This window comes from Perissodus microlepis, chromosome 11 (assembly GCF_051167445.1).
Source record: "Perissodus microlepis isolate ML-2025 ecotype Zambia chromosome 11, ASM5116744v1, whole genome shotgun sequence".
Classification (NCBI taxonomy): domain Eukaryota; kingdom Metazoa; phylum Chordata; class Actinopteri; order Cichliformes; family Cichlidae; genus Perissodus; species Perissodus microlepis.
In genome coordinates, this window is record NC_140471.1 from 21,191,921 (window position 1) to 21,215,960 (window position 24,040).

At 40.9% G+C, this 24,040-nt stretch overlaps 2 protein-coding genes across 2 annotated transcripts; both read left to right on the forward strand.

Annotated features, from left to right (window-relative positions):
• Nucleotides 1–446: 446 nt before the first annotated feature.
• ecm1b (extracellular matrix protein 1b) lies at nucleotides 447–6,050 on the forward strand. Its single transcript, XM_084944809.1, has 11 exons — nucleotides 447–718; nucleotides 1,254–1,310; nucleotides 1,744–1,779; nucleotides 1,894–1,932; nucleotides 2,481–2,504; nucleotides 2,600–2,880; nucleotides 3,577–3,785; nucleotides 4,440–4,722; nucleotides 4,811–5,004; nucleotides 5,192–5,279; nucleotides 5,432–6,050. Exons 1-11 carry the CDS (start codon nucleotides 649–651, stop codon nucleotides 5,612–5,614), a joined length of 1,464 nt encoding a protein of 487 aa, XP_084800935.1. The 5' UTR covers nucleotides 447–648; the 3' UTR covers nucleotides 5,615–6,050.
• Nucleotides 6,051–9,866: 3,816 nt separating this feature from the next.
• pip5k1ab (phosphatidylinositol-4-phosphate 5-kinase, type I, alpha, b) lies at nucleotides 9,867–23,313 on the forward strand. The gene is made up of 16 exons (XM_084943130.1): nucleotides 9,867–9,927; nucleotides 13,249–13,283; nucleotides 13,908–13,994; nucleotides 14,241–14,371; nucleotides 14,465–14,582; nucleotides 15,060–15,212; nucleotides 15,349–15,648; nucleotides 17,063–17,298; nucleotides 17,408–17,491; nucleotides 17,613–17,661; nucleotides 17,856–17,940; nucleotides 18,032–18,202; nucleotides 18,833–18,965; nucleotides 19,046–19,108; nucleotides 19,226–19,325; nucleotides 19,404–23,313. The coding sequence occupies exons 1-16, from the start codon at nucleotides 9,882–9,884 to the stop codon at nucleotides 19,404–19,406; spliced, it is 1,794 nt and encodes a 597-aa protein (XP_084799256.1). The 5' UTR covers nucleotides 9,867–9,881; the 3' UTR covers nucleotides 19,407–23,313.
• The last annotated feature ends 727 nt before the right edge of the window (nucleotides 23,314–24,040 follow it).

The following is a 24,040-nucleotide window of genomic DNA, read 5'->3' on the forward strand; positions in this document are numbered from 1 at the left end:
TCAAGATAACATCAAGACCAAGTAAACATCTGATACATGATAAGGACAAGCTTCTGATCCTTAAGAAAAACAATGTGTTGCATTAAGTTCTCGGTAGCCTTGAGAAATAGGAAAGCATAAACATACTTTGTTTTAACACTTTCTAATTAACAAACTGTATTTTATACGTTATTTTACAAGACATATTTGTATTGTTATTCCAAGATTGCCTATGTTTTTGTTTGGTTTATTTTCGTTGAAAAGTTTTCTCTTTTCCTCTCCATGTTAAGTTTTTAAGCAGGAAAAAATGTTAAAGCTGAGCTTTTCCACATAAGGGTTCCATACATTCCCATTAAACAGCACCAGGAATTTGAACGCATCACCAATGAGTCATGTCAAAAAACTTCCTTCCCTCCCACCTTTTTTTCCGCTCCCTTAAATCCCACAACAACCGTAAAAAGTGTTTGTCCTGTTGCGGGCTTTTGCTCCTCAGACAGACAGCGCAGCGGCTTCTGTTGGACCAATTAACGGGCCCGTCTGTGCGCTGCCCCGCGGAGTGTGCTTTCCTGGGCGGCCTCTGCGCACTCTGCCAGGACAGTCAGCTGCAGCTGCAGAACATAAAGCACGCATAGCACGGCACGGCACGGAACGGACACGATCAGGTCCAAAATGGGTCCGACTTGGGCGCTAATCTGTTCCACCGCTTTGCTCTTGGTTTTACTGAGCTCAGCATCCGAAGGTTGGTACACTACTTTTTTGTTGCTTCCAACTAGAAATCCACGCAGGGAATTCTTGTTTGCTTCATGGCCGATTGCCCAGCTCCATGTTTGATCGCTCCTGCTGCAGTGGGAGCGTCTATTTTGCAGTGATCTGGTGCCAGGTAGACTTTTATACAAAGCAGTCTGCTCTGAGCACTTTGATTCAAGTTCTTCATTTCAGACATGTCTCACGTGTATTTTTATAGATTACACACAGATGCACGTATACAATAACATTTTTATTTGTTTGTTTGTTCATAAAACTTCCAAAACTTCTCTTATTTTGTCCCACTCTACCTTTTACAGTACTTTACAGTTTTTTTCCGATGAAGGATCTGACTTCTTCAATACTTCCATCATTTTTCGCTCTCAGTAGTAATAAACAAAGAAACAACAACAACAACAACAACAACAACAACAACAACAAAAACATGCGTAGTTATGGTTATGTAACTTTGTCTCACTCTTTTTTCTCTCTCTCTGTCTCTCCTTTGTGTGCCGCCTGCAACATTATAGATGAGCGCCTTTTTGAGCAGCGCGAGGTCACCTTTGACATTCCCCAACTGATGCAAGGTGTGTGCGCGCGCGCATTCACATATTAGTGCAGCATCTCCACAGCTACCAATTATAACGTCACATGCTCATACTTGTATTTGGCCAGCTCTCACTTCAAGAGGAATGTTAGGACTTTGAGATGAAAGTCTTTTTTTAACCGGTTTGTTTTATGATTGCAGTGAAATGTCTTCTGCGGTTAGAAGGTTAGAAAATGTACTGATAGTCTTGTTTTTCTTCTCTCTTTTTAGAGACATTCTAAACCCTGAAAGAGCCCACCACTCTTGTTTTAAGGTTATTTGTAGCCAGGTTGAGTTAGTTGTGGCCCAGTTTGAGTACAGAACTAAAATATAATTAAAAAATATATAAAGCTGTGTCTTTCTGTCTGTTTTGGTGTTTTACTTCATTTAAAATAATGTATATAAAAATCTGGTATTATGTTTTGTATCTTTAGAGATGCAGAAAGAGATGGACTTGAGAGATTACTTTGGTATGGGCACCGTTTATCTTCTTACCTCTAGTTATGATGTTTTGGCATAAATGCACTACATACCCCCCCCCCAATTAAATTAATATATTTTGTGTTTTTTTTCTGTTTTCCCAGATCCACAGCGGCCAGTGCAGCCTCAACCAAGACAGAGAGGTGAGCAGATATTCACAGTAGTGTGCAATACCATGGAATGTCTTTAAATAGTCTTCAGGAATACTTTTCCAGGCTTCTTAAAAGCACACTCAAAGCTTTTCTTTGTATTTTGGCTGCCTTTGGTCCATTCTCTGTTAAGAGTTTCTTCCAATTCTTTAAGGACACACCGCACACCATGCTGAGATATGTCTCCAGTTTTCAGCTAATAGCTCTTTGTGAATCAGCTTATTAATGTAAAAATACAATTTTATGCCTTTTGAACTTTGTAATCTTTGTCATTTTTTGTAGAGCCTGTTTATACTTGAATGATTCCCAGGTCAATGATTAGTGGCATAATTTAAAATAAAAAAAAGACTGGATTGTAATTGAGCGAAAAAGGCAGCTATGGTCCTAAGAAAAACTTCAGAAGGTCTGCAATTTATTTTTCAAGTGGCTCAAAACTTTTGCACAGTACTGTACTTACCTACTCATAAGTACCACCTGGGTCAGGGAATCTTTCTTGCCTTCTCTTGTTTGATTTTTAAAAAAATGTTATTTGTTTTTCTTAGGTTTCAGACCAAGACCAAGAGGACGTATGCATCTACTTTACTTACATTTTTTTTAAAACTTGCTCCTTCTGTACTACGTTCTACTGCTAAAAGTGCCGACTGTGGTCTTTCCCCTGCAGGCCCACCAACCGTTGGTCCCCGTTCTTACAGCGGTCCTCTTCCGACAACTTGTAACGTTCAGTTTCCTCTCGGTCGGCCAACGTCAGAGAATCTCCAAGCCATCTGTGACTATAGCGACCTTCGTCCACGCTACCCATCATCCTACTTTCCTGAGTCAGGCTACGGAGTTGACAAGTTGAGGGCCTCTGCTGTGAATAAAGCAGAGGCCTGGCTGAGCACATGCTGCAAAGACAACCAGACATGGGAGAGAGAAGTGACCCTGTGTTGCGCCACACAGGCTGTATGTTTTCACAACAGCTCTTATAGCTGATTCATCAATACTTTTTTAGCTCTGCGTAAATATAAAGTGATGTCATGGTGACCTGTGTTTGTTGCTCAAGTTCCTCTTCTCTTACTTTTGCTGATGATTCATTTTTTCAGAATAGGGAAGTAGTGTTTTCTCTACTTCCATGTAATAAAAAACACAATTTGTGCTGTTTAGGAACAATGCACTAATAATATACAGTAACATATACAGTTTTTTATTGCACTCATATTCTTTTCATTTTTGAGTCTGTAAATGTAGAAAAAGCAGCATTTTTTTTTTCAACCACTTTATGAATTGGACCTGAACATAATTGGAGCATGAAACATTCTTCACATCGCAGAGGTGATGGTACTTGGGTTTTGTTTTTTAAAAAACAAAGTTGAAAACCTTGAGCGCTTTCAGTCGATAAGCCTATTTAATCAGCCCAGGCAGACATAACAGGCGGGCAGGCCTTGGCACGAGCATCAAAACTATGTTGAATTCCTCAGTGAGCGTTACCTTAGCAGCTTCTTGTTTGTTTTCTAATTTGTCTCTTGACAACATAACTTCAGGTGGTGAATTTACTCAATAAGTAGCAGACAAGGTACAGACTTCATGTTATTATTGAAGAATTTCATTCACACTGTGCACCCTGACTGTCTGTGTTAATCTGTTTTGTGCTTACTCAAGTGGGAGCTGTCAGTTGAAAAGTACTGTGAGGAGGACCTTTCAATAAAGCATCCTTGGTATCACTGCTGTAAAATAAACGACAACAACAAAAGGCTCAACTGCTTCAGCAATGATGCTCCAAACCCAAACTACGGGCCGACACAGGAGCTGCCAGTGGAACCTCTTCCCTCTACCGCTGAATTCACCTTTAACCCGAACACTTGCCAGAGGTGCGTAGAAAAGCAACAAAAATGATTATCAATATTTTTGCTCACTGGGATTAAAGAGGATAATATATTTGTTCTCTGTCAGTCTCAATAAACAGTACCAAGGTTAAACCATAAATACTTTGCTGCCTCAGCCACTAAAGGCAGTACTTTAAAGGTACATTAAGTAATTTTTTAGATCATTTAATAGAAAGAAAATATTGTACTCATAAATGTATATTGATTCGTGTGTAATTATGCCTTTCAACAAATTAATAATTCTTATAAACTTAGAATGAATCCATTAAAAATGCATAGCAGCAGGCACCATTTTTAATACAGTAGCTGAGATGGTTATCACTACATTGCATTTATGTTTATGTATTAATATAACAATACACTTTACAGCACATGATAGTACTAATGATTTTATTACTGTGGAAAGATGTTATTGTGCACTTGCTTATATTGATTTTGTTGGGCGCGCATCATCTGTCAAGTTCAAAAGTTCAATTGCAATGAAGAGAAGAGTCCTGTAGAAGAAGTAAAGTCAGGGTTATCATTTAAGACAAAGAGAAAAAGTAGCTTCATATTGCAAAACACATTTCCGTTATGCTGAATGCATCCTGAGCCGTAGGAGGCATGTCTGTGTCTGACCTTATGCCTCATGCATTGCAGGACACACAGCCCTGTTCCCATAGCCCTCATAGGAGGGAAGCCCAAGAAACTATCTACTCCCCAAGCTGCTGACATCAGCTTTCCTCCTGGACGACCCACCGCAGATACCATTGAATCCGTGTGTCACAACCAGAGGCTTCGCCCCATCTACAGCATCAAGTGCCTCCCACGTTCAGGCTATGAAATGGTGGCTCTTCAGGCGAAGACCATTAATCTTATAGAGAAGGGATTCAAACATTGCTGCAAATATAAGAAGACTAAACTCAACTGTGCTGACCAGAAGGTAAAGGAATAGCAGCTAAAAATACAAATTTTTGCTTAACTGATTAGTTTTACATGTCGTGACACTTCATTCTTGCTCTTCATTTCAGTGGAGTGAGGAACTGAACAAGTTCTGCTTGCGTGAGAACGGAGGACGGGTGAATTACCCCTGCTGTTTGAACCAAAGCGATAAATACAACTGTTTCCAGCAGATGTCTCCAGACCCGTATTATAATGTGACTTCTGCTCATGAGGAAGTGTCGCTGAACAAGATATGTGACACTCACAAAACCATCAAGAAGAAGTAAGACACTATTTATTGCATTTTTTCTTTGATCTGATCTTCCTATAATTTCTTTTTGTTTCTTTTTATGTTTTTTCCATTTTTTCTATTCATTTTTCTCTGTGAAATGTCAACACATTTGTTTAAGTATATAATCTGTGGGCAGTCTAACATGAGATGCATTGGCATCAATGTGACTGTGTTTTAGATTCCCTGTTGGGTTTCCTCTGAAGGACTTTGTGACACAATGCTGCCCCCTGCAGGAAGAAGAGAAGACCGCTTGCTCTGCGCGACTGGTAAGTCCCATTAAAAGCCATTAAAAGGGGAAGTTTGTCTGCAAAAATAAGACAAATTGCAAAAAAAAGTTTGGCCTGGCAACATTTAAAATTTGAACAGAGAGTTCTGATTTCCCGCTGCTGTTCTGCCTTTGATCTCTCCATGACATCAGCTTGAAGAAATGTCACAGAAGCTGTGCGCATCAAAGAGGGCTGTTCCCACTACTGTCCGCCGCTGCTGCAAATCGTCCTCACAAGAGACTCCACAGTGCATCTCCAAAATTATCATGAGTGCCATCACCAAAGCAACCAACTTCTCAAGCCAGAAGAAGAGGAAAAGGTGCCCTATCTCCTAAGCTTGTATGGCCTTTCGCTGCTGACCCCACTGTCGCTGGGATGTTCAGGATATTGGTGAGATAGCAGCAGACGTGGCATTCGGTCACTGAACAGAAACGATTCATGCGACACTTAAATGTTTGTAAGACAAAATGAAATGTAAAATGTTGACCGAGTTTTCTAGCTTCAACTACTGCCGGCGTTCTGAGACCAAATGAGCATTTCTACCATTTATACTACACATACTTAAACAAGCATACTGTTACATGCATAGTTGCTAAAACAGACTATTGTCTAGGACACTGTACCACTATTTTTAGAGGCTGCTCTTTGCATACTTGATTATTAATTTCTTAATTCTTTTGGAAATTCAAGATCTTTTTTTTTCTCTTTTATATGGTTTCTAGTTAAGATCTTCTCTGAAAAAGTGATAATAAACACATTTTTAAAATCTTCCTTTCTGTGTGGTTTACTGTGTGACACCTTGGATACAAGTCCATGCTGCTTTAACCACAGACTTTATTTATCCCACACTGTGAAAATTCCCTTGTTACAGCAGCACAAGGTAGAAGTTGAAAGGATAAATTAGGGATGTATTAGAAAACAATAAAAAATAGACAAAAGACAAATGGTTTACAACAACAACAAAAAACCGCCTGGCCTGAGGATGAAGCCTGCCCTGCCTTCTCCTTCTAAATGAAGGTGAAAAAAAAACCTGTCCTGTGAATAGGGGTCTTGTTCCCTAGAATAGACCCCTCCCCTCAGGAACAATTATTTTTCATAGGACAGAGATGGGTGCTCTGGTTTCATTTGCAGTTAATCTTTCCCTATAAAAGAGCAAATCACTATGCCAGCTGTCTTCTGGACAGGTTGCCAGTCCATCACAGGGTTCATGCAGAAAGGCCCCAGCTGACCACGAGGTTCATAAACTGCTTGAAAAAATTAAATACATAGACTGGATCATATGTTAGTGAAAAGATGCCACATTGTTTCATGAAAATTGTCAAGCTTTAAACAGCTAATTTAAAGACTCCCCAGAAATACTGCAGGCTAGTCCAGTTTGCTGAAGTTTTATCTCAGCAGCTCAAAATGGTGCTCAGTAGTTTGTATGGCTGATCCCAGGACTCCCTGCACCAACTGTAGGGTCTGACAGTTGGTCCAAGGATTTCATCCTGATACATAATGGCAGAAAAGGTGCTGTCCCCCAGCCTGAGGAGTTAAATGCCAACTGGACTCCACAGTACCTGGCAGTGAGTTCAGGGACCAGTAAAGGACATCACCTCATGTTATCAGCAATTACAGCCCCCCCCCAAAAAAACACCTAGAAAAAAAAAGTCCAAAAAGATGATGAGGGACAAATGTTTTTACAGGCCTCCACCTGTAAAAACCATTCCTGTTTTGGGGGTTGTCTCACTGTTGTCTCTCTTGTGCACCTGGTGTTAATTTAATTGACACCAGAGCATCTAAAACTTTAACTCACTTGATGATGCTACTTTCTGAATAACAGAGTCAACTACAAATGACTTCTTTCAGCTTGGCCAAAATGTGGACATCTCCCCCTCCTTCTCCCCAGAGTTATCTGGGAAGTGGTCTGACCTCAGACCACTTCCAGGGTAACCACAGGAGCTCAGTGACCCTGAGACAAAGTGCATACACAGAAGAGGAACAATTTAACACCTTTAAACTCCGTCGAAGGTATACTTCAGTTCCAGTGGGTAGGTTAGGTTCAAAGTGTACATAAGTCCAAACAGCATAGCAGCTGCTAAAGCATAGTTATCCAAGTCCTGCAAGACTCTCTGGCCTTCAAAGACTATCCGGATGTCCTCGGGGCTGCCACTGGCATCTCTTGACTTTATGATGTAGATTCCCATGGTTATTTCCTCAATACAGTGGCTTGCAAAAGTATTCGGCCCCTTGAACTTTTCCACATTTTGTCACATTACAGCCACAAACATAAATCAATTTGATTGGAATTCCATGTGAAAGACCAACACAAAGTGGTGTACACGTGAGAAGTGGAACAAAAATCATACATGATTCCAAACAGTTTTTACAAATAAATGACTGAAAAGTGGGGTGTGTGTAATTATTCAGCCCCCTGAGTCAATACTTTGTAGAACCACCTTTTGCTGCAATCACAGCTGCCAGTCTTTTAGGGTATGTCTCTACCAGCTTTGCACATCTAGAGACTGAAATTCTTGCCCCTTCTTCTTTGCAAAACAGCTCCAGCTCAGTCAGATTAGATGGACAGCGTTTGTGAACAGCAGTTTTCAGATCTTGCCACAGATTCTCGATTGGATTTAGATCTGGACTTTGACTGGGCCATTCTAACACATGGATATGTTTTGTTTTAAACCATCCCATTGTTGCCCTGGCTTTATGTTTAGGGTCGTTGTCCTGCTGGAAGGTGAACCTCCGCCCCAGTCTCAAGTCTTTTGCAGACTCCAAGAGGTTTTCTTCCAAGATTGCCCTGTATTTGGCTCCATCCATCTTCCCATCAACTCTGACCAGCTTCCCTGTCCCTGCTGAAGAGAAGCACCCCCAGAGCATGATGCTGCCACCACCATATTTGACAGTGGGGATGGTGTGTTTAGAGTGATGTGCAGTGTTAGTTTTCCAAGCTAAAACTCAGCTGAGATTTCAGCTGTGTGCCGGGGATTGGACATCAGCCGCTGATAAAGTGGGTTCACCTACAAAGTGCTCTGTAGGGAAACAAGCTCCAGCAGCTCTGCGCTCAGGAAACAAACTATATTTACTTATCTTGTGCAGAATAATGCGCTGACATTGCATTATATCGAGCACCGGCTGTCCAGTTAAACTGTGACTATCACCAGGTAACGTGGGCGTGTTTCTTGAATTAGCAGCAGGTGTTAAACAGCTGACAGGTGAGCAGGATGTATGCAGGTAACTCGAGGGCCTGTTGAGCTGATCGCTGGTGTCCTGAGGAAAATGTCAGCTCGTTATTTAACACAGAGACACAGCCAAAATCATCTAAGCCTTAGATGATTAAAAAGTTTTTTTTAACCTAAGAACAAGAAATGGCAGATTCCCAAAAACTGCTGTAAAAAAAAACTATGTAATAATGTTTTTTTCCACTTTAAATCACTCAGTCTTTTAAAAAATACTTCAGCCTGAACCGTATATATTAAATATTAATTACAGTTTGGGGATTTTAACCCTTTAAAGGCCAGTATGTTTACATATCTCCATTGATTTTTATTGAATCCCCCCAGCCAAACAAAAACAATTTCCATAAAAAACATTTCAAGATGCATTTGATCATTGTTTTTATTAGGCCCTGAGATGGGCCAATGATTAGCAGCCACATTCATTTTCATGCATTTCTATTTTTTCTGCAGTGTCAGATTTTTGTTTTACAAAAACCGATACTCCAGGTCCTAACAACAAAAAATGCCACCTTCCCAAAAACTATTATATAGTAATATTTTTTTCCCACTGACACAGTCCTTTAAAACTACTTCAGCCTGAATTATAAGTTTAAAATATTAATTACAGATTTTGGATTTTAACCCTTTATAGAAGAATTTTAAATTTAAAAGAAATTCTCTGGCAAATATGGGATATATTCATTTAGCACAGCCAAAATAGCATGAAATGATCTTCCAATGTTGTCCCGATTCATTGTTTCATTCATTTTTCTTCTTATCAACAGAAAATTTGCAGACATTGAAGCAGCAAACCACCAGCTTTGGCATCCGCTCTTTATTTTAAGGATGAGGACAAAGGCATGTCCTCTCTGTCATCACACAAGCCAGATTCACCCGACCAGTCTGGTAATCCATCTAAAAGTGGTGGTCCACAGGATGCCGATAAAAGAAGCCTTCGAACAGGTACAGATGGCACCTCAAAGTCTATCAGTGTCACCACCTGACTTACATGAAAGTCAAGTAAATACAAAAAGGAAGCAGACTGAATCAGGGCATCTTTGGAAACATCACTCCAAATCGCAGTCCTCCACCTGCAGAGCTACAGCGAACAAACAGAGCAAGAGGAGGCAGGAAAAGGGAAGCAGAGGTCATAAACCGGTGGAAATTAAACCTATTAGCTCCCCAAGAAGTTTTGACTTGTACCACGGGGCTGAATTGTTTTATTTTAACAACAAGAGTAGTGTATATATTCAATTGCGGGCGCCTTTCTGTCGCACTACAGCAAACTGAAACCGTCCCACGTCCTTCCACTGGAGGCGCTGTGGTGCTGCTGCAGCAGCAACACGAGCATCAAAATTCAAGTGTCGGCTCTGTCTATGATGTTAACAGTCAGATCGTAATGGCGACTGCTGGAACAGCAGACATGGGATCAGCAGCCCCGACAGGTATCTAGCTATCAAATCTCATTCCTTTCTCGTCTCAAAACTAGCGTAAAAAGTGATATCTACAGTGTTTTAAAGCATTGAAAATGATGCAACGCTGGAGCTCTGGCTGTAATTGAGCCTTCGTTAGCCGTTAGCTAATTAGCATCGAGGTTTTCCACCAAAGAAATGAACCAATCTGTGGTTCGCTTATTTAGCTGGCTCTTTAATAAATCCTGGTCTTCTCGTGTTAAAACACAAGAAGATTTTGTGTGCAGGCCACTTGTAAATATGAGGAACAATCTGTTGATTTTATAGCGTGCTATAAAGTAATTCCCGACACCACGTTGACCAAACTGTTTTGTTATCAAGCCGGCTGTCCTGTTGACGCTTTATGGTGTTTACACGCAAACGAAGCAGGTGAAGGCCAGGTGAGATTTTATAAATAAAGATCGCCGTTGCTTGGTAAATGAATGGGACGTGTGTAATACTGCTGGTGTTGAACCCCCCCCCCCAAAAAAAAAAAAAAAAAAAAATCAAGCATCTATGGGAAGTTACCGGTAACTGCTCTCACTCACGTCGTCCTCGCCTGTTACATCCCGTTTCCTCTTCCTCTGGACGTTTTGTGATGTACATGGATAAAAAAAAACAGCTTTCACTTACCTAAGGGCTTCATTAAACACCTCCCAACTGTTACTGTACAAATATTTTCAGTTTAGGTGGTGTATTGTCTGTGTATTGATTTTCTGCATTCCTTTGTCACGCTTATCTAAGTCAATAAAGCAGCCTTAATTTATTTAACCACCTTTGTTTAGGATCACCGATATCAGACCTGTGCACTGCACATGAACTGGTTCCACTTGCTTCACAGATATAGATTGATCATGTGCTTTCAGAGACTTCTTTTTCCCCAAGATAGTGCACGCAATGGGGAAGATGCATCTCTCTAATCCAGTTAGTTGTGCATCACTCATTAGCTTCCCTGTATATGTTTGAGTTGCTCTTCTCCTGGTAACCACCCAGTCTGAATCAGTGAATAAAAATAGTTGCTTTTTAAAGCACTCCTGTGGCTCCCAGATGGCTGAAATCCAGGGACAGCACAAGCACAAGATGTAGCATTCACGCTCACAGACACTTGAGTGACAGTAACTCACTGTGGTTTTCCTAATAGCTTTTATCAGCGTCGTTTCCAAATCAGGTCAAGAAACAGTATATTTGTGGACTCTTCAGAAATGACCTTAAAGAGTGTGTCCATGGGTCATGGTATTGCCGTGCAGGCTGTGGGCTGTGCGTAAACAAGGCTCGCAGGGACTTGTTTGGTACACAGAAAGGAACAGATGGTTTGCCTATTGTAGTGAGGCCTGCCGCTGATGAGCTAAAGTCATTGTTAGGGAACTGACTTAGTCTAATTACTATCCATAGTCTGCTGCACAATATATGCCATTAACTGGTTGTATATTGGCCTTAATAAATACAGATGGTAGTAATAATAACAATCATAGCTAAAACCGGGCCATCTGGGGTTACTACACATGCAAGTACGCATGATCCAAATTTAGTAACAGTCTGTGTTATCTACCTTAAACAAAATTGTCCATTTTTAAGTTATTTTTGGTAAACAATATTCTATTTTACATGTTGAGCACATTTAATCATGTTTGTTTTGTAAACGGTCCTGATGGTTTTCCTTTTACAATAAAAGAAAAGTAGCAGTTGCTTAACTGACTTAATTATTTAGGCCATGCTTCCTTTACTTCTGTGCACACCTACTTTAAATGAGTTTAGTGTGGCGCATGTACTCGGTTAAGCCAGTTAGCCTGACCTTGTCCTGCTCCGCAGATATCAGGACTCAGTTCTGGAGGAGAGCGTTGCAGCGAGGTATTCGCATGGGTGTGCTGTGTTTGTGACTGTGAGCAGCAACTGCATGAGTAGTGATGATATAGTGTGTTGTTTTACATAATGAGAGGGAATGTGGGCAGAGCGATGCTCATTGTTTCCCAGCAGATTGCAGTGTGTCCCTGCTAACTCAGGAGAGATGCATGGCATTCAGTGAGTCTGTGTAATTATACATACTCCTGCATTTCTTTGGTTGAAAATGTTCATTTTTTGTGCATTGCCAGGTTTAGATTTGATGGGGGTAGAAAGACAAATTTTCAGACTCACACTTGTTACTACAGGTGTAAAATCTTTGTAGCCTTCAGGCTTTTTTTTGTGTGTATATTGACCTATGGTACTGCAGTGGAGGAGATGTTGCCATTGGTTACAGGCTAGAGGTGATTGCAGAGTGGGCGATGTAGTAAGTGTATACACCAAGTTTATATAAGGACAGGACACAGGAACTCATTCGCTGTATTTATTTTGTTGCATTTGAGTGCCTTTCTTACCAAACATCTGTATGCTGGGGTTTAATGACTTATCTTTGTTTAGCAATTAAGCAAAGGTCTTGGCTTGGTGTTTGCATTATTATTTTACAGGGTTTGGGGTTTCATGCAGGCATGAAAACCTTCCAGTGTTCCTTCATATCTCCATGCTGCATTAGCTTGTCACATGGTGAAATAAACATTGAATTACACAGAATTGAACAGAATATAAGTCTCATAGATCTCTAGTCGGATAACAGAGTTTACTAAATGGCCTAATTTAAAGGGGACCTGTTACCTCATTTCCTGCTTCATATTTCATTCTTGGGCTACAAGAGTAGCTTTGCATGATTCACTGTTCAAAAAAAATCCCTATTTATCTTATACCAGGCCTTTGTGCAGCCCCTCAGTCCATCACTGTTCGAAACAAAGCATTTAAAGAGTTGTTAGGTTGCCTTTAGGAAGCATTCATGAGCATGCTGGAGTGGATCTCAGTTATAAAATCAAAGTTAGTCTGAGGCTTAAAGTAGGCTGGGACAGCAACAGCTAGAAATTGCACCATTTTTTGAAAGGAGGTGGTGATGTTGACACATATCCTGGGGGAACAGATGAATGTGGAGCAGCTAGCTCATGGGAGAAGTAGTTCCAGTTCACATACTGGGTGCAGCCGGTAGTAACTGTGGCCACATTTAGGTTTGGGTTCATCATCGGTCTTATAGTCATCCGCCAGTGCTGGAAATAGCCTAATTAACCAGCACAGGGATTCATAAACACTCCCTAACAAATTCGTCATTGGTCAAAGCCTTTCCAACTCAAACCCTTCAAATTTATTTCAAGCCTTGACTTTGAGTACTGACTGCATGGGTTGGGTTTCAAAGTCTCAACAAAGGAACTATACCGAGTGCTTACTCTATGTAGGATTTTCCTTGCAGGTTTTCGAGCACTTATCTTCCTCTCAATTTAACTTTTTCTGTTTTCTTTTTAGGGACCAGCAGCATTCGAAAAATGGCCCCCGCCGAGGTAACTATGGCAGGAATTGCCTTAGAGTACATTTACAGCACCAGATACTGTAAATGTAACTACTCTCAGCTCTAAGGGGAAAAGGAGAGCAGAGCAGGCTTATAGGGCTGAACTTTTTTTCATCCAGACATTTGCAGCTTGAGGCATCGGTCACTAAAAGTTTATTATGGAAGTGAGAGAGTGGCTCTTGTAACGCAGGAGAGCCACATTGTTGTTCCTCAAAGCTCTACATAGATTAATGTTTATAAGTTTTCTTACTTTTAAATATGAATAGTTACTCATAATAATACTGTAGGTTCAGAAACAATTATGACATTTTTTTTTAGCGCCAATATCAATAAAAGGAGGAAGTGCAGAGGTAGCTTTTTGGTCAGGAATAGTAACATCAGGCTGATTGCTGTTTGATTAGTTTCCTGCCTTACAATTTGACCTTCCTCTGCTAGTTCAGTAACTTGTGAGTCCAGTTGATCGCTTGGTTAAGGCTGTCATGTGAAGCTGTTTATCCATCTGGCCTAAAGCTTGCATACTACAACAGCTAGCTCATTGTTTTCTGCGTTTACCAGCACAAACACACATCAAACTGTGTTTGATTTTCCTTTGACAGCTTTCTGCCTCTCTCCTCAGATGCCCGGCTCTTCAGGCATGAGTATGAAGAAGACCATTGGACACCGGGGTGTTGAGACTACCACAGGAGAAACTACTTACAAAAAAGTAAGGGCAGGGGTCGGGGTCAGTGACAACAGTGATTTATTGACACCCGCAGCACTGAGCCGGAGTGATCCAAGGTGTTTACAGTTCAGTGGGTTGGCCTGCATGTTTTGGTGTCTGTATTCTAAAATTAGTTTGGAAGTTCCTCTTGCTGGAAACCCAAGAATAGTGAGTGAAACAGCAGAAGTCACAGGGGTAAAATGCTGTTTGTTCCAGTGCTTACTCTCTTTTCCTCGCTGACCTCCCTAGACTACGTCATCTGCCCTAAAGGGAGCAATCCAATTGGGCATCGCTCACACAGTTGGCAGCTTAAGTCAAAAGGCGGAGAGGGATGTTCTCATGCAGGACTTTGTAGTTGTTGAAAGCATCTTCTTCCCGAGGTTTGTGATACGAGTTGTTTGAATGCATGAGGTGAACTGTTATTTTTCCATTTTGCATAGTTTAATGGTTTATCTGTTTCTTGCTCTTTCCAGCGAAGGCAGTAACCTGACCCCTGCTCATCACTACAGTGACTTTCGCTTTAAGACCTATGCTCCTATCGCCTTTCGTTACTTCAGGGAACTGTTTGGCATTCGGCCAGATGACTACCTGGTCAGTATTAACCCCAAGGCTTATTCTGCCATGTTCACCACAGCTGTGTGTGAATCTCTACATGCTGCATATATATTCAGTGGTTTAAGCAAACATGATCCCCTTTTGGAGAAATAATGAACAATAGCTGAAGGTTTTCTCCTTTTTTTTTTTTTCTCTCAAAAATGATGATGCTTTTGTCTGCATCATCACCACATTTGCTGACACAGTGGGCATGGAGCGGCGCCATCTCAGACAGAATGATAAGCCGTGGTCCAAGTGCTTTTTGGCTCTGTTTTATTTTCCTCCTGACTCTTTCTCTGCTGTCTGTTTTTACAGTCAGCACTAGAAATGCTGATAATCATGTCTCTGTAGTTTAAATTGATCAATTGTGCAATCAGGAGCCAGTGACCCATATATCTTACTTCAGAAACACAAAATCTTTTTTGTTTTTTTGCATTTCATATTAATGCGGGTTCATCTGTCTCTTTCTGGAAGTATTCTCTGTGTAATGAGCCGCTGATCGAGCTGTCGAACCCCGGAGCCAGCGGTTCCCTCTTCTACGTCTCCAGTGATGATGAGTTTATCATCAAGACTGTCCAACACAAAGAGGCAGAGTTTCTCCAGAAACTGCTGCCTGGATACTTCATGGTGAGTCTGGATAGAGTGGGAGGTAGGAGTTTGTTTAGAATGAGTGACTATTACTGCAACAATTCTCAGGTAAGGGGAGGTTTTTCTTCTAATTTAAGTGTCTAATTTTTTTTTGTCTGTTCCCTCTCCCTTTCAGAATATAAACCAAAACAAGCGCACCCTGCTGCCTAAGTTTTATGGACTGTATTGCGTTCAGGCAGGCGGTAAGAATATCCGTATTGTTGTGATGAACAATCTCCTGCCCAGAATCATCCCCATGCACCTCAAGTATGACCTGAAAGGCTCCACCTATAAGAGACGGGCTTCCCCTAAGGAGAGAGAGAAGGCCGTCCCCACTCACAAAGACCTGGACTTCATCCAGGACATGCCTGATGGCCTGCTGCTGGAAGCAGAAAACTACAATGCTCTGTGCAAGACTATACAGAGGGACTGCCTGGTGAGTTACAGAGATGTGGCGGTTTTGTATAGATTGTTTATTGAAGTACTGAGCACTAAAGTGTATGGAGAATGGCTTGGCAAGCTCAAATAGTACACCACCACTTTATATTGTTGTTATCCTCTTGCATAAAAGATACAAAAAATGATATTTCTCTACATACAGCATAAATGTGAAGAAATATCAAAGACTTTTTAGATTCATTTAGTTATTTTAGGCTATTTTTCCATATAATGAAAAGTCCTTACATTGTAAATGGCTTGAGAGATTGTACAGTACATGTAATGTCGACATGTAGCGCACTGGCACTTCATTAAACTTTACATTTTACAGAGACTACTATAATTTCCAATTTCTCCAAAGTCGATTAGTGGTTGTTGATAGTTGGCATTGGTTGTTGTTTGCTGTCAAGCTCCAGGATCATCAACAGATGTGTGTAGTGCTGGAAAGATGACTCAAGCTTGCATGACACTGCAAACAAATACCTTATTTACTTTGAGGGATGGTATCTTTTGAAATGATGGGAGTAGACTGGTGCCAATCTGCACAGAATACCAGAATGTTCTGTATCATTTTTTCCTTTTAATCAGCAGCTGCACATGGTTTATTGATTCGATCCATTTCCATTACCTCATTGTTCCGGGGTTTTCAGCCACCAGAGGTTCTAGCTTTCCACCAAAGAAAAATCATTAGGACTGTCATTTGTATTTTTTGTTTGTTTGTTTTTTGCTTTTTTGATTTGGGTGTGTTATTTAGTTAAGTTTAAAATTGATTTTCTGATCAGATGACTTTTTTGTTGTGTCATGTAAAGCAGATTATTTGAGTTATATCTTTTCACCTAATGACTGTGACTAACATCTAAATATTTGAATGCAGTTTGAAAGTAAATCACAAAACCCAACTCAAGACTTTTAAGGATTCCAAAATAATTTTTAAATATTTTTTTTATGTAAGAAATTTCCTCTTGTGGTCCTTACTTTGGAAATAACTGTATTAGAGGGTTACCTAGGCAACTGGCGCCTTGAAAAATCTCACTTTGATCCCTGTGTAGATGGGATGTATTTCAACTTTGGGCTCAAACTTTGTTTCCAGGATCAAGATTAAATCAGAATCAGTGGTCACATTACAAATATTTTTGTTCTTAACTGTTGCTGGATTGAACATTTAGACCTGTTTTGTCATATTTTAAAACCCTGCTGCTGTAGCGTAAGGAAACAGCAGCAGGGTTTTTAAATGAGCATAATATATATGACAGCATGTTACATTTATTATTGTACACTCGTATCATGTTTTATTGTAGTGTTGCCAAAGTCTTTGGCGCCTGTTGTGAAACAGTGTGTCTTTACGTTGATTTACAGTTGGTTGTTCCAGTCGTTGCCAGCAGATTCTCATTGCACCTGTTTCTTTGTTGCAGCTCCTGCAAAGTTTCAAGATCATGGATTACAGTCTGTTGATGGGCATCCACAACATGGACCAGGCCAGCAGAGAAAAGGAGCGTAGTGGAGGCAGTTTGGTCGACAATACGGGGTCTGAAGGAGCAGTGACCCCAGATCAGCGCCGACCACAAGCCCAGAAAAGTCTGTATTGCACCGCCATGGAGTCCATCCAGGGGGAGGCTCGAGGGAAGGGAGCTTTGGATTCAGAAGATCAGTGAGTGTGACCATCAGCACACCTGTATCAGCCTGTATTTGCTTGCTGGGGAAATTGTAGCTGTGAAATAATGGTGAATGAAGCAGTTGTTCTTTCTGTGACCTTGCAGCATGGGTGGTATTCCTGCTCGCAATAGCAAAGGAGAGAGGTTGCTGATCTACATCGGCATCATCGATATTCTCCAATCTTACAGGTATGTGTGTCAGAGCAGCAAAATCCACTCTTTATATATGCATTTGATGCTAATTCATAAGCAAGATTCACACCACTTATGTAAGTTGCACTAAATAGTTTCATTATGTGATATTATTTAGGTTTATTAAGAAGTTGGAGCACTCCTGGAAGGCGCTGGTCCATGATGGGGTAAGTCGTACACTATACATCACAATATGTATTAATAGACTTTGATTGTAATTGTAGCTTGCATATTAACTGATTAGCTTGGACTACAAAGAATTATGACTGCTTTTTTTCACTTTTAAGAGTTGGTGAATATAAACAGAAATGCTGCTTTATAAGGTCTGTCAGGTTTTAATGATCCTTTTCCTGGTACTTAGGACACAGTTTCAGTTCACAGACCTGGCTTCTATGCAGAGCGCTTCCAACAATTCATGTGCAACACAGTGTTCAAGAAAATTCCACGTACGTCTGTCTTTGTAATTTTACTGCATTGAGAGCAGAGGTGTGAAAAGTCCTGATGATTGCACTGATCATTTCCTGTTGTCCTCTTCAGTTAAACCATCACCATCGAAGAAAAGCCGTGGTGGAGGTCAGGCAGGGCTTAGGAGGGCGCCCACTCTTGGAGCACCCACACCGCTCTCCCACGCGACAGGACAGTCATCTGTGGATTCCAGACTAGTTTACCACTCCCATTTTAAAAGCACAGAGTCCGAGGTGGACAGCGGTAAGAGCCAAGAAGATGAGGTCACATTAAGTAGATCTGTGTTTAACTGGAGTGGTCGCTGATGTGGGAACAAGTTCAGGCCCCAAATTTTTATCAAGCATTAAAAATGAAATTGGTGGGGAAAAAATTGAGATAAAGTTCAGCAGATAGCATCAGCAAACTACACATTGTAGTGACACTCAGTGACATTTGAATCACTAAAATTATGTTTCAAATGTCACTGAAATGTTTGGCGCTTTGTGTCATCTGATGTCACGCACACACACGTGCAAAGTCAGACCTGTTAGTTGTAGTTAACGTGAGCAGTGAGTGTCCATGTGTCTGTGCAGAATGTGATTTGTTAACTCTGACTGAGCCAATGTACAGTCACAGAGTCCTGCAGAAGCACACAGCTGTCGTGTGCTTACTTTTCACCTGATTACAACTTCCCATCATAGAAGGCAAAAGAAAGGCAGTGCGCAGCGTCAGCCTTGAAAAGACTAGTCAACTAGTTGCGCTCATCCCTATACTGTATCTGCAGCAGCTCCTTGCATTCCCCACAGGCTTAATTTTATTCTAAACTGCACTCAGCTTTGGATAAGATTGTTAAATTCTCTGTAATTGCCATATTAAGATCTTTTTTTTCCTCAGGTGTGCAGTCAGGAAGGCCGGATCTGGTTCCTAGGACTCCTCCGCTGGTAGACAACCCTGCAGACTGCGAGGCCAATCTGTCCACCTCATCACAAGGCAGCACAGGAGTTGTCTCCACCTCTCCTCCCCTGCGGTAAAACCTCTCATCTTCCTTCTCGTGCTCACGCTGTGTTTTTTCATCTCTTCTGGTCTGACTCTGACTTTCCTCTGCAGCTCTGTAGGCGTGGAAGTGCACAAATCGGCAAACACGGACTGTGACCAGGCTGTTTCCCACAGGTACAGAGTACAGCCAATGATAAGTCTGTTTAAAAAAACAAAATCAATAAATATGTTTTTTTTTTAACTCCTTATGTTAGTCATTGTGTCTCATTGATTGCTTTTTCCGCTTTGCAGTTTGGGAGTAGAAGGGGCTGCAGATAATTCAGGCAACCTGTCTGGAAATGAAGATGTAGTTTCTCTGTCGGACATCGTCCCTGAGACCAACATCTGTTTCGTAAGTGTGTTCATTCGCTAGTGTTTATGCATGGTGTCAGAAATACAAAACAATCTTAATTACATTTTTTCTTTGCAGTAAAAACACTCCCAGCAATGAGAGACTTCTGGAAACGGCGAGGTGGGTAGAAGAAAGGCAAAATGAACTGGAGTCAGTCATCCACCGCAGACCCTCCATCGCTCCTCTGCAGTTTATACAGTAGCCACCGAATAAAACAGCATGGTTTGCGACCGTGAGGAAAGCAGTGATTTGGACCATGTTGTGCGGTAGGCTCCAGACTTCCCCAGCCATCAGCACTGTCACTGTGTGTACATATTTGTCCACACCTATCCAAAACTGTCCGATACACACTCAGAAAAAGGCTTTCGGCCCTAAATTGAAGATTTCCCTTCATGTCCGTCTGCAGCGATGATATAATAAACAATATAATGAGTTGTATATTGTATTGAAAGAAAAATAACAAAAAAAGAGGTCATCTTCACTATCACCAGTTGATCGTGGAAGGCAGTCAAATTATCCCTTGAAGAGCCAGTCATCCTGCCCACTATCCACAGCATGAGGAGATGTAGGTAGGAGTGGGCAGGGACGGTTCAGCAGGAACACACACACAAAAGCACATGAAGGGCATAGCCTACATAGGAGGAATGAATGTTACTGTGCGTTCGTGCACAGTCTAGGTGGGTTCACATTTCCGTGACTCCCACTCCGGGGTACCTGTTATTGCACATCCATCTCCCCTCAGCACTCTAAGCTATCCATGGCTCTCTCACCGCCATCGATAGAAATCCTTCAAATCAACACCTGCTGCTGTCGACTCTGTAGTCGTGTTTGCGTTTTTCTTTACTGATTGTACAGTATTCATTTAAAACAGCAGAGGGATGGGGTTTTAACCTGACCTATATGGTCATTTTTTTCTTTTAAATTATTTTTCTGGAAGCCTCAGTGGTGGCACATAGATCTTCCCACTGCTGAATGTACATTGTAGTGTTTTTCCGCATAAAAAAAGTGTCTTATTTAGGGATGGGTATTGATAAGATTTTCACGATTCAGATTCCAGTTTCGATTCTGTTTAACGATTCGATTGTTTATCGATTCTTTTTTTAAAAAAGGAGAACACTAAGATCGATTAGCTTAGAACTTTGTTTTATATCTTCTCTTTGAATAAGATAGAAATTTAGGAGTAACATGGCCTTACAAACCCAACAGTGAGATCTTAAGAGATCAAGCCTACGGCTCCTCAATGGGGTGTCACAGGGTCCCCAGGAAAAGAAATTGTAAATGTAAAATAATAAAATAAATATTCTTCTGTAGCAATAACAAAGTATAACATAAATTATTCTGTAGCAATTACACAAGAATATCCAGTAATGTCCCTGCCTACAATTAAACACATTCACTTACCGAAAATCGGGGGCATCTGCTGTGGCAAATGGGTGCAAGCCTTTGACCACAAACTTAGTCACTGCTCGGTGACATTCGTCTATCCTGGCCTGAAAAGAGACGCTACCGGTAGACTGCAGCGACAACTGCCAGCGAGCGCCAGCCAGACTCTGTCTGTCTCTCTCATCATGGTCACCTAAATGCACAGTAATGGCAGGTTTTGTAATAAGGCAGATCGCGCTAACATAATATGCATTGTTAGTTGATTATTTACCTGCCGCATTAACGGGAGAGGACGTGCAAACGTTACCGCTGCTGCTGGGTTGAAATTCACGAATCCGGAGCGGAATTAAAAACACGACATTCATTTAAGGTTATCGCGTGTTTTGTGAGCAAATGCTTTTGCGTATTCGTAGTGTTTCCTCCCTTAAATGAAATATCTACTTTGCAAGTATTGCAAGTTGCCCTGTTGTCATCCGTTCTCGTAAAGTATAACCAAACTTTTGAGCGTTTGAGCCGCCATGTTTCGTGCCAGGTAAATGACGCTCCGCAACGTGGTGACGTCATTCGGGGCGACTGGAATCGATGAGGGAATCGTTTGCAAAAATGGCAAACGATTCCAAGGAATTGAAACAGTGGGAACCGGTTCTCAACAAGAACCGGGTTTCGATACCCATCCCTAGTCTTATTACCATGGCAGATCACATTTATACTAACCTGAACATCTCCCCTCTCTGTTTATGGCCGTATGTGCTGAAGTATAAGTGTAACAGCATTGCTAACCAGTAGATGCTGTTGAATTTAATTTAAAGTTGCCGTGCATCATGTCTGTGCCTTTCCGTGTTTGCTCCCTCCCCTTACATGTGATGAAAACTGACACTTTTTACAGGTGAGTGCACTGGTTACACAGAAACCTGCCTTATCACTACAGCTGAAGTCCTCAAACTGCCATTTATACGTCTGGACCAACCAGTGAGTCAGTTTTCAGACTTTCAGTTTTAAACTCTACTACAATCTCCTTTTTTTTGGTTACGTCGGTCACTGCGGTTTTTCATCTCAGCCAATCACATCGCTCCCTGTCACATCATACATTGAAGGATATACCGGCCTCCTCATTTCTGCTGGTTACAGAAATGACACTCGCTCACATCCACTCAGACCAATATTATTAACGATAAGTAATTTTTGTATCGTGTTTTTATGAAGTCTTGCTCAGCTTCAATGTGGCTGTGTTTATTCTACCTAAGTGATTTTTTTTCTAACCCCAAGAGATATTTCTGATAGAGAAACCACTACAAAGTGACTGAAGGAAAACTTGAGACATCTCATTTAAAGAATCGTTATTTATGTTTGTTGAGCACATGTGGTCTATGCAGCAGAGAGGCTTGGGAAGAAATATGAGCTGTGAATAGAGAAAGAAGGAAAATTACTCATGTTCATCAATGCACAGATGACGATTTAAGTCTTTTTGTATTATAAGCAAGTCACCAAAGAGAAGAGCAGAGTAGACTGAAGATTTAGGGCAGTTAACGTGAGGCTGAGGGCGAGGGCTTTAGATTACTGCATGGACTGATGGTTTCTGTATGGTAATAACACTGGGCTGACCTGTGTTTTAAGGATTTATTATTAAACTGGATGTATTTTGTTTTTCCTGACGTTGAAAGTTTTATCTGACGTAAAATCCAGAGCCTGATAACATTTCTTTGTCAATTATTTCTTCATTTCAAGATTTATCTCCACATTCCTGCGAAATTCATTCATTTGTGGTAGCGTTTAGAACCTTCTAGTTGTACTTGAAATGAAATAGTTCTGGTAGTTTGCTGAAATGTAAACTAATCACAGTTATAATACAAAAATGAAATGCCACAGCCAACAGAGTAAACACTCTGACAGTGTCTTCAGATCAGAACGAGTCCGGGTTTGATTTTGCGAGAGCTGCATTTTGATGTTTTTATGTGAGGAGTTCTTTAAATTGGTTGCACTGGTTAATTGCTGGCTGCACACCAGTTTTGCTGGAGTAATGTACTACACCGTGACAAAAGGAAAAACCTCCTTTGGTGCTTCTAAGGCAGTACACTCAGTAGTAGACACTACAATGAATTTGAAGTAATGCAATATGAACCACAATCTGCCACTTTTCAGCTCTAAGAAGCATATTTATTGATACGACTGATTGCTGTAGGTTGAAGTGATGTGTTATGTACCTTTTTAAATGATTGTAAGTAAAGTGTATACTGACAGAAGGATGTCTGAAACTTTATAGCATGTGTTGCCTATAAAGGGAGACTGTTTGACAATTTCACTTTTTATATTTCATGTTTGGATTGTGATACGATAGATATATTCTCTCCATGATGATTTTCTCCATGCTTTTTTCTACATGAATGTGTTATACGGCTCCTGAGCCTCCGTTGCTGGTTGTCCTATATGCTTCGATTACTATATTTTTACTGTGTACAAAATGTGTATATGTACATATGAGTCACGGAAATGCCTTCTCATGCGATATGTGCTGCCTGTCCCTCCGGCCATGTTTCAGTTATGTGGTGGTGGTGGTGATGTTTTCATGTCTGATTTTAAATGAATAAACACATTTTGTAAGTCTTCATTTTGGTTGGTTGTTGTTGTTGTTGTTGTTTTTAAATCTGAGCATCGCAGTGAATGCTGCAGTTACTAAAATTGATTTCTTGTTTTGCACCCTATTATATCACTTCCTGCATGAAAACATGCACTTTGGTTTCATACTGAGCTGGAAAGGATTAACTTCACTTTTTCCACTTTTTGCCATGTTACAGTTTATCCCAAAATGGTTTGTGAAGTGAAGATTTAATCTGTTTTTGGGAATTCATATGACTGAAAGTCTTACTGGTGGGGTGCGGGATGCTCCTTGAGTGGATCCTGACGGTAGGTGAATCTCATTAAAATTAGCTTGCCATCCATCCTCAGGTGAAATAACCTGCTGTCAGAGCTCCAGGTGATGCTTACAGAGTAACAAGTGTTTGGAGGTAATGACAGCAACAGGAACTGGCTTTATCTTTCCAGTTTGCACCTGGATGACGTCAACTGACTTGATGTTAAAGACCAAAAGTTCATTTATTGTTTTGCTCCAAATTGGGCCAAGAGCACATTGTTCCTGGTAATATCAGTGAGGGATCTAAACAGATGTTCCAGATGCTAGAAACTGGGACAAACTTCTTGAAACACTGAAATGAACAAACTTTGTTTGCACTGTCTGATCAATTACCGCAGACAGGAACTCAGAGAATTGCAACTGTTTTTAGATGTAAGGAGTTTCACATGACCTGTGTTGGTCTTTTTTGGGAAGACCAAAGCTT